The sequence below is a fragment of the Bombus flavifrons genome, chromosome 7 (assembly GCF_040668555.2).
Source record: "Bombus flavifrons isolate JBK064 chromosome 7, iyBomFlav1_principal, whole genome shotgun sequence".
NCBI classification, from domain to species: Eukaryota; Metazoa; Arthropoda; class Insecta; order Hymenoptera; family Apidae; genus Bombus; species Bombus flavifrons.
This window is the reverse complement of record NC_138448.1, coordinates 9,515,171-9,530,889: the sequence shown is the minus strand read 5'-3', so window position 1 is coordinate 9,530,889 and position 15,719 is coordinate 9,515,171. Positions and strand designations below refer to the sequence as shown.

Genomic DNA, 15,719 nt, shown 5'->3' with positions numbered 1-15,719 from the left:
CGGATGAATATTATTTGATTCGAAGAAGTTCACTTTATTATCGTCAATATGCTATTCGATTTTGCCTTTGTATTACATTTTTCGAAATTCCAGAGGACATCTTTGATTCTTTAAATGGGAATCCAAATTTTGTGCTTTGGAAATTCAAATATTTGCAGTATAGAATGAAGATATTACGTCAGATATATAGACCTTAGACTGATATGATATGCAACATACGTGAAAATTTGTATCGATAGATTCAATGTATGTAATTACATGCTTAGATAACCTTCACGCAATATAAGCACGTAAGTAGATGGTTTTATCAAATTTGATAAATGGGCTATTATTACGCAACGTATGAACATTTCCACTAAAAATATGTACCTAAAATAATAACTACTTTTGATCGCGACTTAATGAAATTGGAGTTCTATTTACATAACGATAATGATGTAATTATTATTACCTTGTTGATCGAAGCTTCAGTGATACAAATGTAAATTGTTTGTTTTAACAACTTATATCAACACCAATTAAACTATATCAATAAATCCAAAATAATACTAATGAATATACATATATATAGAGAGATGTTTGTCACATCTTTTGTTTAAATTTCAGTTGCTACATGTTAATCTCAGGAATTGTGCTATACCATTCATTTTACATGGTTTAATATAATTTTTCGTTCTACTTTACACTTCATGTTTTAGAAAACATATATTATATGTATATCGTACTCTTACAAATTGTGTAGAACTTTTTATATGTTTTAAACATGCGAAAATCATCACACTTGATCCTAAATAGCAACGCTAATTTAATTAATCTACTCCATTGACACAACCGCAACGCAAGGTCATTTAGAATCCACCGAAGAAATTCTCCGATCAATATTGCATTCGACGATTTACAATTGGCATATTTTTCAATCGAATTGAGTGCGAGAATGGACGGCACAAAAGGTGGATTCTTTTCTACCCCGCTTTCCTTCCAATTCCCTCCTTTTCAATCCCTAGACCGTACTATTCTTATTCCCCGGCGCATTTCTTAATAATGAACCACTTTAATCCTGCTCACGAGAAAATATCCGATGGTTGTATTTCTAGTTTTTCCCTCGTCGGTGAAACGAAACAATTAATCAGTGATTAAATAGATAATTCACAAAATAATATACACATAATTCCTAAAACTTTTAAACGAGAAAAATCATACATTTTTCATTTATTCATTTTTCTACGATGTTTCTATTTAATAAAACGACATTTAGAAATAGGTAGCTCTCGGGGCTAAAACTGAAGAGGAAATAACTTTTGCTGCGAATGAGAAGCGATGCTGAGAATACACTTGAAGACTGAAATGCATGGCGCCATATGTAAATTTGGCTCTATAGCACATAGCAAGAATGTATGTTGTGTGTGTGAATTCTTTAAAAGCGTGGCATGGTTGGCTTAGAGAAAGTTTCTCGATAGTTATAAGCAAATTGTTGAGAGGAATGTTCGACAGTTGTCAGTGAGTCCTTGTAAAGTAGTTAGGAAGTTGTGAATCAGTGAGGCAATTGTTTAAAGGGTGTCGTGACAATTGTGAATCATATTTATATGGAAATACTTAGATATCTTTATTTATTCATCTAATGTCGATTCCGTATTAACAAAAATGTTCTATTTGTGCTAAATCTTTCGTCAGAAAATTTCACAGGCAAATAAAAATACATATTAAATGTGTAGGATTAATTAACGTGAAATGAAATTGAACTGAATAACAAATTTTTTAATTATTTCTCTCCAATATGCAGATATATCAATATATCAAGTGTTTCTAATCTTTTTTCCTATACATCCTATTATTATGGAATTATGGAAATTTAATTAAAAAATTTCTTACGCACGATTGCCCAAACAAAAAATTCGTAACAGTAAACATGTGAACAACTTTCTAGATCAAAATTCAACAAGTATTAATACAATTATCAAGTCCTATGTATTCGTAGAAATCTCACGTATACACAAATTTGTATCATGCCAACGATAAAAAGATAATAAATGTGCGTAGATATGGAAACAACCTTGACTAACTACACTGCCACAGTTTATTTCATATCGACACCGCGCACTTATCGTTTCTTCATTACTGTTTCTTGGCCATTCCATTCGTATCGTTCGATCTTCTATCCTCACAGTGACTGTATTGCAATGTTCAACCTAATCCTCATGTATAGTTTTTGAGAATAATTTCTTTCTTCTTGTACATTAAAGTCAAACTTCTCTCTCTCTATTCATTCGCTGTTATAATGAATTTCCAGTTTCTACTATCAGTGATTAGTTGTGTAATATTCAGTGTTAATGGTGCAAGAATTTTGGTGTTATTTCCGCATCAAGCAAAAAGTCACTACATCGTGTTCGAGCCATTGTTGAAGAAACTTGCTGAAAATGGTCATCAGGTAGTGTCAGTGAACTTTTTCCCTCAGAAAACGCCTTTGCCTAATTTTACAGATATTGATATAAGTTCGAGTCTACCAAATTTGGTTGGCACCAAGACAGTGTCGAACTCTTTTAAAGCATTTAAATGGGAAGTACTTAGGGGAGTACTTAGTCATGGTGCGCCATCATGCGATCCTGTGCTGAATCATCCGGCGTTGAAGAAGCTTCTGCGAACGAAGGAAAAGTTTGACGTTTGCATCATCGAGCTCTTTGCCACTGATTGTTTTCTTGGTATTGTTCATACTTTGAACATACCGATTGCAGTTGGAGCTACCAGTAGCGTCATTCTACCATGGACGAACGAGATTATGAGGAATCCTGAAATTCCTAGCTATATCCCGTACTGGATGAACGGTTTAACAGATCAGATGAATTTCTTTGAGAGATCCATTAACTTTGTGGATTTTCTAGTCACCAAATTTGCATACAGGTGAAGCAAATTAATACTACTGTATCGTGTTTACTTTTGTAGAATCGTTATAAAATATTATACAAAATCCTTTTGCACCTACAAATTTCCCATAAATATATAGAAATCAGCAGTTGAATTATGTTAAACTAGATCATTATGTTTAGAGATGATACGTAGTATTGAATTAAGTGAAATGAGACATTTATAAGCTTCGTTTGTTTTCAAGAATTTAACATAATAAGTATAATTTTGTGTACACACTGATGACAAAATGATTTTTGTTAAAATAAAGCGTAAAAAATTTCACTGCGGAATTGGTGCGTTGATTAATTAATTTTTATGCCATGATTGGTAGCAAGTATTTTATTGTTGCTTCACATATTGTGAAGTAAATATAATATGATAAATTATAACTACTTAAATCAGAATGGCTATTTTATAAAATGTAACAAAAATTTGTGTACATGGTCGTCTTCCAATGGATGATCTTCCTTCAATGAAACATAGTACTTTGTACATTTGTTTTTACGAATTCTTTGTAATATTGCAATCGTAGTTTTATTTATGCAATAAGTAATTATTCAAATGGAGTGAAGGGTAACAAGTTTCATAAATCTTCTAATCGAAGTAACCAATGCTGTTCGTGTCGGAACGTTAAACAAAGTACTTCCAGATTTTCTAATTTAATTCCTTAACCGAGTACCTACTTCACGTGGAATCCGCCGTGTCAATACTCGACACTTTCAATTCTGTTACAGATACTTATCAGATAAGCCAGGTTACGAAATTGCCAAAAGACATTTCGGTGACGATCTGCCCGACTTTGACACTCTAAGATCGAGAATATCATTGGTATTAACAAACGGACATGCAGCAGTTAGCACTCCGCGAGCCTTGGCGCCAGGATTCAAGGAACTGGGTGGTATTCACATACTGTCATCAAGTCCACCATCGTTGCCTGGAGATCTTCAGAATTTTCTTGACTCACACAGCAAAAACGGTGTTATTTACTTTAGTCTAGGATCGCAAATAGACTCGTCCACCATGTCGGAGCAGGCGTTAGCAGCTTTTTACAGAGCATTCGAGCAAGTACCGCAGCAAATACTATGGAAGTGCACCGGAGGGAAAATGCCCACGCTGCCCAAGAACGTTAAGTGCATCGAATGGGCGCCCCAGCTCTCCATATTGTGTACGTATATATTCTTCTTTACTAGTACCGGAAAGTTTAAGCATCGAGAGAATATTATCCTATGGTGGCCATAAAAAACCTGCGAATGCTTTTATGCGTGGTTTTTGCTGCTTTCCGTGTCGAAGGTTCCGTAACTTTCTCGTGTTCTCGGTTCGGGTTTTCGATCTGTACATTTATGAGCAAAATGTTGATCGACTGAACAGAGGTATGTTATGTTGGAAGAAAAAAGTATGTAGAAAGAAGTACGTTATGTTGGAGTAAAAGTATGTAGTAAAATTCTGAACGACGAACATATTCTAGTAATATTTATGCTATGTACTCATTTTAATATTAGTCTAGTCAGTACCTTTAATGATACTTAAATAAGCGATAGACGACGTGAAAATACAAACTGTAGCAGTTAATTGTAACGCAAGAAAGATCTGATTACATAATTCTTTTCGTGAAAAGATAAGTTTAGTAAGAGTAAATCTAGTCGCTAGAAAGCTAGGAATAAAGTTTCTACGAAGGGTCGTTGTTTTTGACAGAACAAAAACGATTTAAAATATTTGTTGGGTGCACCGATTAAAGATACATAAATTTCATTTGTGCATAAATTTGTAGCCTAGAAGTATCACATCACGTTTTCTGGATATAACTACATATAGTGACGTATGAAATATTTTTCCTAAAATAGAAAGAGAAAAGGGAATATAAATCAAAGAAAGAGGAAAGATTGAATGTAAATTAGTGGAAGTAATTATTTCTTTAGTAATTATTAACGTTTATTATACTGACAAAAAATCTATTATCTTAAAGAGAGGAGACGTATTGGCGTAGAAGCTGACCAAATTATCATTACCTTTTTATTAAATATATAGAAGATAGTATTAGAATAGTAATGTAGAATATATTGCTTAATATAAGATATCGTGTTTATCATTCTCTTATAGTTTACATTTATTATCATTAATTAATAACAAGTAATAATAGTCACTAATCAATAGGATTAGTAATAATAACTTAGAGTAATTCATAATCGTAGAATATTTAATGTTTATTTTTACAGTGACATCAAAAAATATATTATTTTTAATATATAACACTGTTTTGTACGAGGAAGTTGAAAGATATAAATAAACATACGTATACTTTTAAGTTTAATAATTTAGGCGCATTGATTTTATATTTTTTGCGCGTTGAATAAGAATACTTTTAAGATTATATTTTTATCGTGAAATTAAATGAAAAAATTTATTTTTGTTTTGTGTATCCTCAGTTACAACGAGTAGTTGAATTTCAAATAATTCAAAGGTTTCGATTTTTCCCTTGACCTCCTGGTTCGTACCAATAATCTGTTTCGTGTATCTGTATTCGTATCAATAGGACAACAGTACATTCTCTCATACAATCGACAACTCCATTTATGATTCCGGATATTGAACCCTGAAATCGAATAAAACTGATTTAAAGTATGCATTAACGTTAAATAATTTATAGATCAATTTGCCCGAATATCGAGCACCTTTTATACACATTATCTACATATACTATCTACGTCCCATTTGTTGCCAATAATCCAGTTTTGTGTAGTCAGATATAATTGTAGTTTATTTTATAATATGATATTCAACGCTAACTATATAGCGTTTGACCTACCTCGAGTTTCTGTACCTCTGTAGTTTTAAATGTCCTAAGGAAACATTAAATAAGATGAATCCCCAAAAGGAAGTACATAGCTGTTATCTTCTAATGGAAAAGTGATATCTTTCAATTTATGCTCGTGAAAATTTTAAACTTATTTAAGCTTCTTTTTAAGCAACGCTTAGAAACCTAGATCTTTAGTACAGTTTAGTATACTTCAGTAAAACATGAAGTATACATAGAAATAATACAGAAGAATTGGATTCTTTCAATTTATAGATACTTCTAAAAATTGATATCAGTTCGTTATCAGTCAAAAACACGTGTATCTCTACTTGACTAATCTTTAAATGCTCTTTCCTCTATTACTAATTTTCCATTGTTTTTGATTCTTTCTGGCTATCGAAATATTAAAAATGCTACAATACATAAAACCCTGACCTAAATATTCTAAAATACATATGGGATTTATATCGAACCAAAGGTGAAAAGGAAACGTAAAGTAGAAATCAGTTTTATAAAATACTGAAAACAGAATGGTAGAAAATACGATGTGAGTTCGTTGAATTATTCAACAGAATTTTTGAACCGGCGAATGTGTAGAAAAAAGTCATGAAGCATATAAATTTTGAAAAATTAACGAATACCTTTGAAAGCGACTGGATACTAATTTATGAATTGAATATTTTAGACATCAATAGAGCTGCACTGCTAAATACGTATATGTATTTATTCCTGGAAATAAAATATTTGCATTTAATAAGACATTCATAGTACTATGTTTAAACTTAAGATTACAATATTTGTTTATGGTCATTTATAACAGATGGCTAATAAACGAAAAAGATTTTTTAAACAAGTATTTAACTTGTACATTTTTTCTATACTACAAAATGAATAGTAATTTTTTATTTTTCACACAAAACACTTTTTTTGATATTTTTCCAGATTATATTAAAGAAAAAATGCTTTAGAAAAAAGATATGCTAGCGTGCCTTATGCAGAAGTAAATTAATCCTCGAACTTTGAAAAATAAGGTTAAGTGCATCACTATTGTCGAGCAACAAGCCTCAAAAAGCAACTCGAAACTTTCTTTCGTCTGAGATTGCCTGCCGAAAATTAGTTTGTTCAATACTGAAGAAGTGGACCTTCAAAAGGAGAGCAAATCAATGTTTTGAATTGTAGTTACATAGATATATAGTGAGCTGCGATTGTGTAATGTTTGCTATTATTAACAGAAAGATGAAAATTTATAAGAAGTACTTCAATAATATTCCGTACATCGTACATCAACGAACTAAATGAATATAACATCTAAAGTAAATAGAACATCTAAAGAATATGAAAAATAAGATACATTTCTAGATATATTTTTTGCACCATATAAAACTCATTTCTGATGTATGATAATAAACGAGCCATATAATTTTTCAAATTAACTTCAATTTTACCTTTATTATCGATCATTTTTATATTTCTCTGTGTATCACGTTCCATATTTATTAAATATTTACAATGCTTTTTTTTTTACTAAAATAAATATATACATGATAAAATAACATGTAAAATAAATTGCAAAATCTCATTTAATTTAATGAATATGAAAATAGATAATGAAAAATGACCAGAAATATTCGCCACGATTTTCAATTCCCCAAAAACGAGATCTACCTTGTAACACCTTGCTGTCTTTAATTATTATTCGTGAAAAGAGTGTTAAGCTGTGAAAATTTCTAAATCATGTTACTGACAACCGGTACATAATTTCCTTTGGTCGCAGTTCGTTCAGCTATTTTGTTTCGAATAAAATCTGTTTATATGAGCTATTATTAAAGCTTATCGAGGTAGCGCTGTATTTTAATATCGCGATATCGTATGATTTGACATACGTGTCACGTTCAGAGCGTTATAGAATTCTGTACAATTCACGGGTTTAGTACGTCGTAAATAAAGAACAAGTTATAGGACTAGGAGAATAATGTGTGAATTAGGACAGGCTTAAATTTAGGCTAGGTCTAGGTTAAATCTTGGGATGGATCCAAATTTCCACATACGTTACCTGCATGTTCCATTTCGTATGCTGTTAGCAATCAGATCGCTTTGTATGCAAACGATCGCTGTTCAAGTAATTGATTTAGATGCACAAACGAGATTCGAAGCGTTATTGACAAATTTGTTCATTATTCAATTTCTTGGTACACTATTCCCTCAAATCGTTGTCTTGCGATCTCCTGGAGTATTTACAGGAAGTTTCCCTAAAATATTTTTTCATTTCAATTGAAGTATCTTCGGCGTTATGTCTTTTTGTGAATATATGTAGGCATATACACATGTGAAACTATAACTATTCAACTGGAAGAATAATATTTGTTTAATTATGTAATCAATGCCGTCTTTTTGAATAAGTTTCTTATTCTTTTTGGTTCTTCTATTATTCCTAGTTACAACAATCGCTTGGTGAATGAAGATGTAACTTAAGAATACAGATTACTAAGTAACGTATATTTATAAAATCGAACTTTTATGTGCATTATAGCTCCCTGGAATGTGTAAATCATTCCATGCAATATGTTCTTATTACTGAACCTAACATTTATTATTTCCACGGGATCGCTCCACGAGAAAAAAAAAAGAAAAGGAAAAATATCACAAAAGGTTTAACTTTATTGGTTTGAAAATTACCAGGTCACCCGAATGTGCGGCTATTTATTACACACGGCGGATTGCTAGGGACTCAAGAGGCAGTTTATTGCGGGGTACCGATTCTCGGTATACCCCTGTTTGGAGATCAGCACTTGAACATGGCCTACTTCGTGAAAAAGGGGTTGGCTCTGAAGCTGGATTACCGTCAACTTTCATACGCGCCAGTATCGAACGCTTTGAACGAACTGCTCGTGAACAAGAGGTAATCAGAATCTTCGTTCTTCGTGCAAATGGAAATTTCATAGTTCGGGTAGCGAATCGAAGAATCAAGTGAGAGAAAGAACGTCAAAAAGATTTTTCCGCTAGCTTTACTTCATCAGCTATCTATAGACATAACGTATTTTCCTTTATGACTACATGCGCACAATTGAAAAAAATTCTACAAACTACTTAAAAGTATTTCAATTAAGTATATTATGGCACTTACGAGATAATCGAAGATATTTATATTTAGCAATACCTTTTACAAAGAAGAGACTTTTAGTAACTCCTTCTTCAATGAAATTTCCAAATTTCAAAATTTTCATTTTCCAAGAAACTATACCAAAATTCCAAGAAACACAGATGACGTATGATGTTCGGTGCATAGATACTCTTCATCATCTGGAAATTGTAAACATCAGTTAAACGTTCTCGCCCGTACAGATGAGAGTAACATCGGAGGAACGTTTCTGCATTACAATTGTATCGGCGGTATGCATTTGGCAGATAGCAATCGCCTCCCGATAAACGGGCCACGCGTACTGAATTTCATCGTCGATTTTCGAATCGATCGTACATTAATTACTGCAAACTCCCCTCGCTGCCTCCCCCATTAATCGCCTGTCCTGCTACAAATCATTGTTAACGATTACAATTACTCCCAAGTGTAAACGTCTTCGTCGGCGAACATCGCAGATCTAAACGGTTTGAAATTTTATCGGCGCAACCGTGAACATAGTCGGTGAATCTATTACATCTATTAAAAACGGTGTATTAAAATTGTAGCACGAGTCTATAGGATTAATTAGCCAAAGTCGAAAACTTGCTTGTTAACTTGAATCGTTGCCGCGATAGGTAATCAAGTATAATAATGAAGTTAATGTACTAGATTACATACGATACGTGTTTTAGCCGAGTACGAGATATTTTAAACTGGAAGAACATTGGAAATTGTTCGGTGCAAATCGAGGATAACAATGTTCCAGTTGCCAATTTTAATTATGCTGAGAACTTTTTAACTATCATGCTGTTTTTTAATTACGCAAATCATTTTTTCTGGTACACGAGTCGACAGAGTAAACATTTGTTGACGTATTGAATCGTTTAAGTAGAATAAACGTTTAATAAATGAGAGACGTCAGTACTGAAAGCTAAATTTGAAATTTATTTAGTTTTCAATTCTTTATTAACATTGCTGCGTTCCTCGACATTTGTAAATTTGATGAAATTTTCCTTTCGTTTCGATCGAGAAAGGGGCTTTAAATGTTTGAAAAAAGTTTTCAGAGTAAACTTGAAATGAGAAACTGCACATTTAAATAATGATTCTTTCACATTTTCCTTAAACGTAAAAAATTTTTATTGGAGAATGAGGAGCTACAAACTTTAAATCATTGGTCTTAATATTGAACTTAATTGATTATCATAGAGAAGGTGTTATTAAAATATTACATTAGTTTTGAAAAATATATGAGCAGTTAACAAGTGAAATTTACATACGTATATTACACACGTATATAAACAAGATAAAAAATTTGCGGAGAGAATCGCGATAAGAAAATTTGCATCTCATAGCTAAACATAGGGTTTTACGTAGAGCTGCAGAATAAAATAAAAGGCTACGTTAGCAGCTGATGCAGAGAATTTGTATATTGCAAACAATAGTATAAAGTGTATTATCTCAAAACCAAGAGTCATGCAAATTTAATACATAACAAATCCTTCAATTAATTGCAAAATAATTATCGAACAATTTTTGATAAAATATGTGTATGTTCTTTATCACATTATTGAGATACTTAACATTAATTTACATTTTTAATGAAGTATGAATGTACTTTCAAATATTTTAGAGAATATATTAAAATTAATGTTTACTGAAGTAACAAATTTAATAAATCCATAATAAATCTATAATAATTAAAATTTAATTAATAAAATTATTATGAAATATAATAAGAATCATCTTGCAATTGAATATTTGAAAATTTTATTAATCAGTTTTAATATTATGTGGAATATGGGGTGGAAGGTACAAATAATTCTGATATAATTCACAGCTACACGGATATGGCGCGAAAAGCTTCTTCGCAGTTCAAAGATCGGCCAATACCGCCATTGGATGAAGGAGTTTATTGGATAGAATATTTACTTCGTCATGGACCAAATTCTTTAAAAACAGCAGCTGTAGAGTTAACATGGTATCAATATCTATTGTTGGATGTCATATCTACGATGGTAATCTCAATTATATTTACAATTTGGATCGTTTATAAATCATTTAAATTATTATTTTGTCGAAGAAAAATAGTGTCAGTAGACATTAATAAGAAACGATCATAATTACATTGCTATTCTTGAGCAAGATTCTAAGAAATGATTTATTTTTCAAATAAAAATGTTTCTTCGAGTCATTTGTACAGTTTGCTACATTTGTTACTCGTTTTTAATGATAATATAATTGTTCACGCTTTTATATAAAAAGATAAGAATATTTGTTATACTACTTTATATTATAACAACAACGGTGGTGGCGAGAATATCTGGTCGAGCAGGGATCTAACATTGTTGTTCAGGACGCAAATTACAGTTCTTAACACTTTCACGTCGAAGCCGTTTGGCTGGAAACCTACACCTCGTACGGCAGCTTTGTACTAAAAACTTCCGCCGTTCTGTTGGCAACGTACAACTTATACGAGAAATCAAAAGTTCATGAAAAATTCTGGAACTTAAATAAAGATATAATTCATACGTTAAGAACATGCGGAATATAACTTTTTCATTTGAAATTTCGTTCTTGTAAAAATCGAGTTTCGACGTGTTTAGCCCGATACGATGTGTATTCGATAAATTTTCAAATTTCATTTCCTGGAAAACGAGATTTCAAATGAAAAAACTGCATTCAAGATTGACAAGTTGTTAAACTCGATTTTCTCGGAAACGAAGTTTCAAATGAAAACATTTTATTATAGATTTCCGATTTATATTGTATTATGGGATTTGAAGCAATAGATGCTAGTATTATACACATTGTTCATTTGCTGCAACAATGACTTACTGGTATAGAAAAAACAATTTTTGCTTCAACAGTTCGATTCGGTTTTCCTAAAATTATTATTTCTTGATATGGCAATCAAGTAACAAACGAGGAATAAAACCAAATATTTACATACGAAATAGTTAAATTCCTATGGCGAACCATCCTTTTTCCAATGTATTTTGCCTAAGAGACACTACAGTTTACAATATCATCAATACTGAGGACTGAGACAATGCATCGAAAATGCTTTTAAAAGCTTTGAAACTCGCGTTTACTTATAAAATATTTGGCCGAACGCTTTACGAAATTGCCTGACTAAAGTAGAAACTTACGGAAGTATGTTTAAGGGAGACATTTCTTCTAGGATAATAGTCAGGTTGTAAAATATTGAAACTTCCTGTGTATTTTTGATATGCTCCTATTCAAATTTCATAAATTTTCTGCGTGAAAGGTTGATCTATATTTATTATCTTATTCCTTCGCTCAAAATTTTGTAGTTTCTCGGTAGTGACTACGTATTATTCCCATAATACATATTACATAATAATATAATAATAATATCCTTATTATTGGACACTTTATCGTATTTAATCAAAGAGACAAGATTAAAAGTAAAGAGACAGATTTTTTAAATTAATTCTGAAAAAGAAGAACAAGAACAAGAATATGTAACAAAAATATTTTAGAAGAATATATCTCTATCTATCTGAGATACTCTGAAAACAAAAAGAACTGAACTGTACTTGTAGAAAATACTGCGAGTGTCAAGAAATAAGTTTTTCAAGAGAAAAAGAAAACTTGTTCAAATTCATGAAAAAGGAAAGTGTATCTGTAGAAAAGCCTGTATGTGTCACCTCCTAGTTGTGAAGAAAACTCGAAGTTCCATTCGTTCAGATAAATGGCACAGATAAAATCCACGGATGGAATTTTCTCAAATCATAGATCGAATTTTTGTTCCTAAATTTAAAGTCTAAAAATGAAGATTACAATGCAAGGTATGATTTTTCCTTGAAACGGTCTTGTGATAAATTAATATTTTCAATTAAAATCCAATACAGCGCGTAATAACGCGTAATTTGAGTAAATATATACAGTAAATGTATAATTACTGTAATATGACGATGTTACACATAATATTATACAAATCAAACATGCACAAGGCAAATATTTACAACAGAAGATCATATTCGCCAAAATTCAGGCCGCTTCCTGCGGTCGAAAATTCGTCGAACAAAATATCTCGCACCTGCATAGGAGAAACAGTAAATATAACGAAAGCCGCGGCTTTAGAATTTCAAATACCATAACAAAGAAAGGAGAACGTCATTATATTAGTTATACGTGCCATCTTACGCGACGAAAAGAAGCTTTTGCATATTCCAGCGTTATATCACTCGTGCTTTATTATGTATGCACGAACGTGAAGTAGCAAAACAGGAAGCCGGAAAAGTCAGCCGCGCATCTACCGCTCAGAGAATAAAAGCGCAGTTATAAATTGGGGGAAATCGCGTCTCTTTCGCGACTCTGAATGCAATCTAATAAAGTGTTTAGACTTCCCGGCCGTCGAATAAATCCCGAGGCGACCAGGAATACGAAATAAATGCGCCATATTAATTTAGCCAAATTTATAACGAGACGGGGTCTCTTGCTTTCCGTAAACGTGGTTCGTTAACAAATTTCTTCCCTTTGATATTATTAAATCAGAGATGCTTAAAAAAATGTGACATTTAAAGATAATCGAATTAGTTTCTTTATAAATGTCATGATTAAATATACAGAATACGGCTGAGATGGTACAGGTGGCTGGAGGATGATGCCTCATACAGAAATAAATCAAATGTGCGTAAATGAAATCTTTTAAATTCCTGATATGTCAAACGTTCGTGGATATTGTTTGTAGAAACGTATGAAACGTAATTTTTACACATTTCGGAGCATTATTTTGTTCATTTTCGGGCAACGAACACGTATATCGTGGAACATATTTTATTTATATTATAATATTATAATTTCAGTCACATAGTTCAGACGAATGTCGAGCATACTATTAATTTGAATGAAACGTACATATTGCTTTGACCTGCTTTCCAGGCTTGATTCCAACCGCGCACGTGTTGCTACGTCAAAGTATTCTTTACACTCCTCTGTACGAGAATTACATTAAAAAAGGACATGCAAGTTTTTTGAAGCATTACTATCGTAGCAGTACGGAACGAAAAGTTTCTTTGATATATTTTTTCTGTCAAACAGGAATTAAAAATAAAGTTTTATATCTCAATATATTTTTATCTAGTTGTATGCTTTTGCTTTTTGCTGCGTTGCTTTTTGTATTACTTTAAAAAATGTATATAGTTCATTATAATTATACACATAATAATATCAATATATAACGATATTTCTATAAACTAAAGTATTAATATTTTATATGGTGTTAAGTTTCAAGGAAATGTAAGGAGAATTGTACATATATATTTTTTTTACACCTGGGGAAATCCCTATGGACCCTACTTAACGCTTAAAAGGAGTGCTCCGGGACCTCTTTCAAATTGCTACCGGAGAACTCTTGCGTTTTCTCCTATCCTTAGGTCTAATGTGAGCGTTGTGACCACACCTCTCAACGTCATCCCCTGGACCGTCGTGCAAGTCCGAGGAGGACCCAGAACCTTCTTGGCGTGATGACCCCTATGATCACCTAGGGCGGTGCGAGACCTTACAAGGGTGAGAAGTGCTTACCCTTTCCCACTGTGCCCGCTTCTTTGCGAGCATTGTTTCTTCGCAATAGGAGCGGACCGCGAGGAACTCTTCAGCATCGCTTCTACGACTGACAAGGGGCCCAAACTCTCGCCAATTGCGAGTCGCAGGACATGGCGGGGGACTTCCCACACCGGACAAAACTCTAGCGTGTGCTGGGCCGTGACCTCGCACTCTCCGCAGTGGTGACAGGTGTTCGTCACCTTCCTTCCTATGTTTCGTAGGTACCTGTCGCTCAGGTGGGCCTGGATGACACGAATAAAATAGGGAGGCACCTCGAAGAATTCAACAGCCTCTACTATCCCACCCCAGGGTATGGTGTTGAACGCATTGACTATGTTCAAAGAGACTGTCAACGCCACCCCACTACGGGAAATATTGTACATATATATAAAGCATTCATTATATACACTAATTAATTTTGAACATTATAAATAAGAGTGCTATAAATTCTATAAATAAGATCATATTCATTTTTAGATAAATTTTTATTTGCAATCTTTATTTCTTCTTTTATATCTTCACAAAATGTTACACTTCACGAAAGTAAAATACAGAATATTTTAAACAATATAGGATATATTTGGATTGAAAGTAACACATTAAATGTTCCAAAGTGTATATTTTGTTTTGAGATTGCAATGATTTAGAATTCGTCCATTTACGTTATCGTAGATTTCCTTTTGTTATTTTATTTATAATCGTTGATATTATTCTTATATTTCATCGAAACATCGTATTATCTTATCGCAGAATTTAAATTTTACTAAATATACATATATAACGTGTCTTATGAATATTGCCATTGTTGTCTAATATTTTTGTTTCTTCGATAATAAGTTTTATCATAATATGTTTAATTATACTGCATATTATAATACAACAGATATTTTTATATATCCTATATATCTTAATAATATATTTTTACACATCTTTAATGACCTCCTTTTCTTTGACAGACTCCTATTATAAAACGTTAAAAATCCTCAATCTTCCAACTAAACTCACAGAAAAGCAATCAAAGAGCTAAAAGAAGTTCGCATTGAAATAATTTATCGTAGCGAGAAATTGCTTTGAAATATGAAACTAAACTAGAAGTACAGAGGGATACGTATCAATAGTTCTTTAAATGCAAATGTTTATGATTTTTCTTTCTCGTTAACCGACTTAGTTCTTCCATTTTGCTCAATATATCGGAATTAAAAAAATTTTAGATATATTAGATTTGAAAGAATTATAAAATTGTTGATTATCTTCAATCGAATTAAAACAAAATCAGTTAAAAATTTAAGTTTTTTCTAATATAATCAACGATTTCGAAAATACCTCACACTCGTC

At 32.2% G+C, this 15,719-nt stretch overlaps 1 protein-coding gene across 1 annotated transcript in view; it reads left to right on the top strand.

The window, feature by feature from the left end:
* The first annotated feature begins 2,135 nt into the window (after positions 1-2,135).
* The window catches only part of LOC138181541 (UDP-glucosyltransferase 2-like), a 59,160-nt gene continuing 45,576 nt past the window's right edge, over positions 2,136-15,719 (top strand). Inside the window, exons 1-3 of the mRNA XM_069116400.1 lie at positions 2,136-2,895; positions 3,636-4,066; positions 8,375-8,594. Coding sequence (XP_068972501.1) covers positions 2,276-2,895; positions 3,636-4,066; positions 8,375-8,594 — 1,271 coding nt within the window. The 5' untranslated portion in view covers positions 2,136-2,275. The remainder of the gene's footprint in view (positions 2,896-3,635; positions 4,067-8,374; positions 8,595-15,719) is intronic.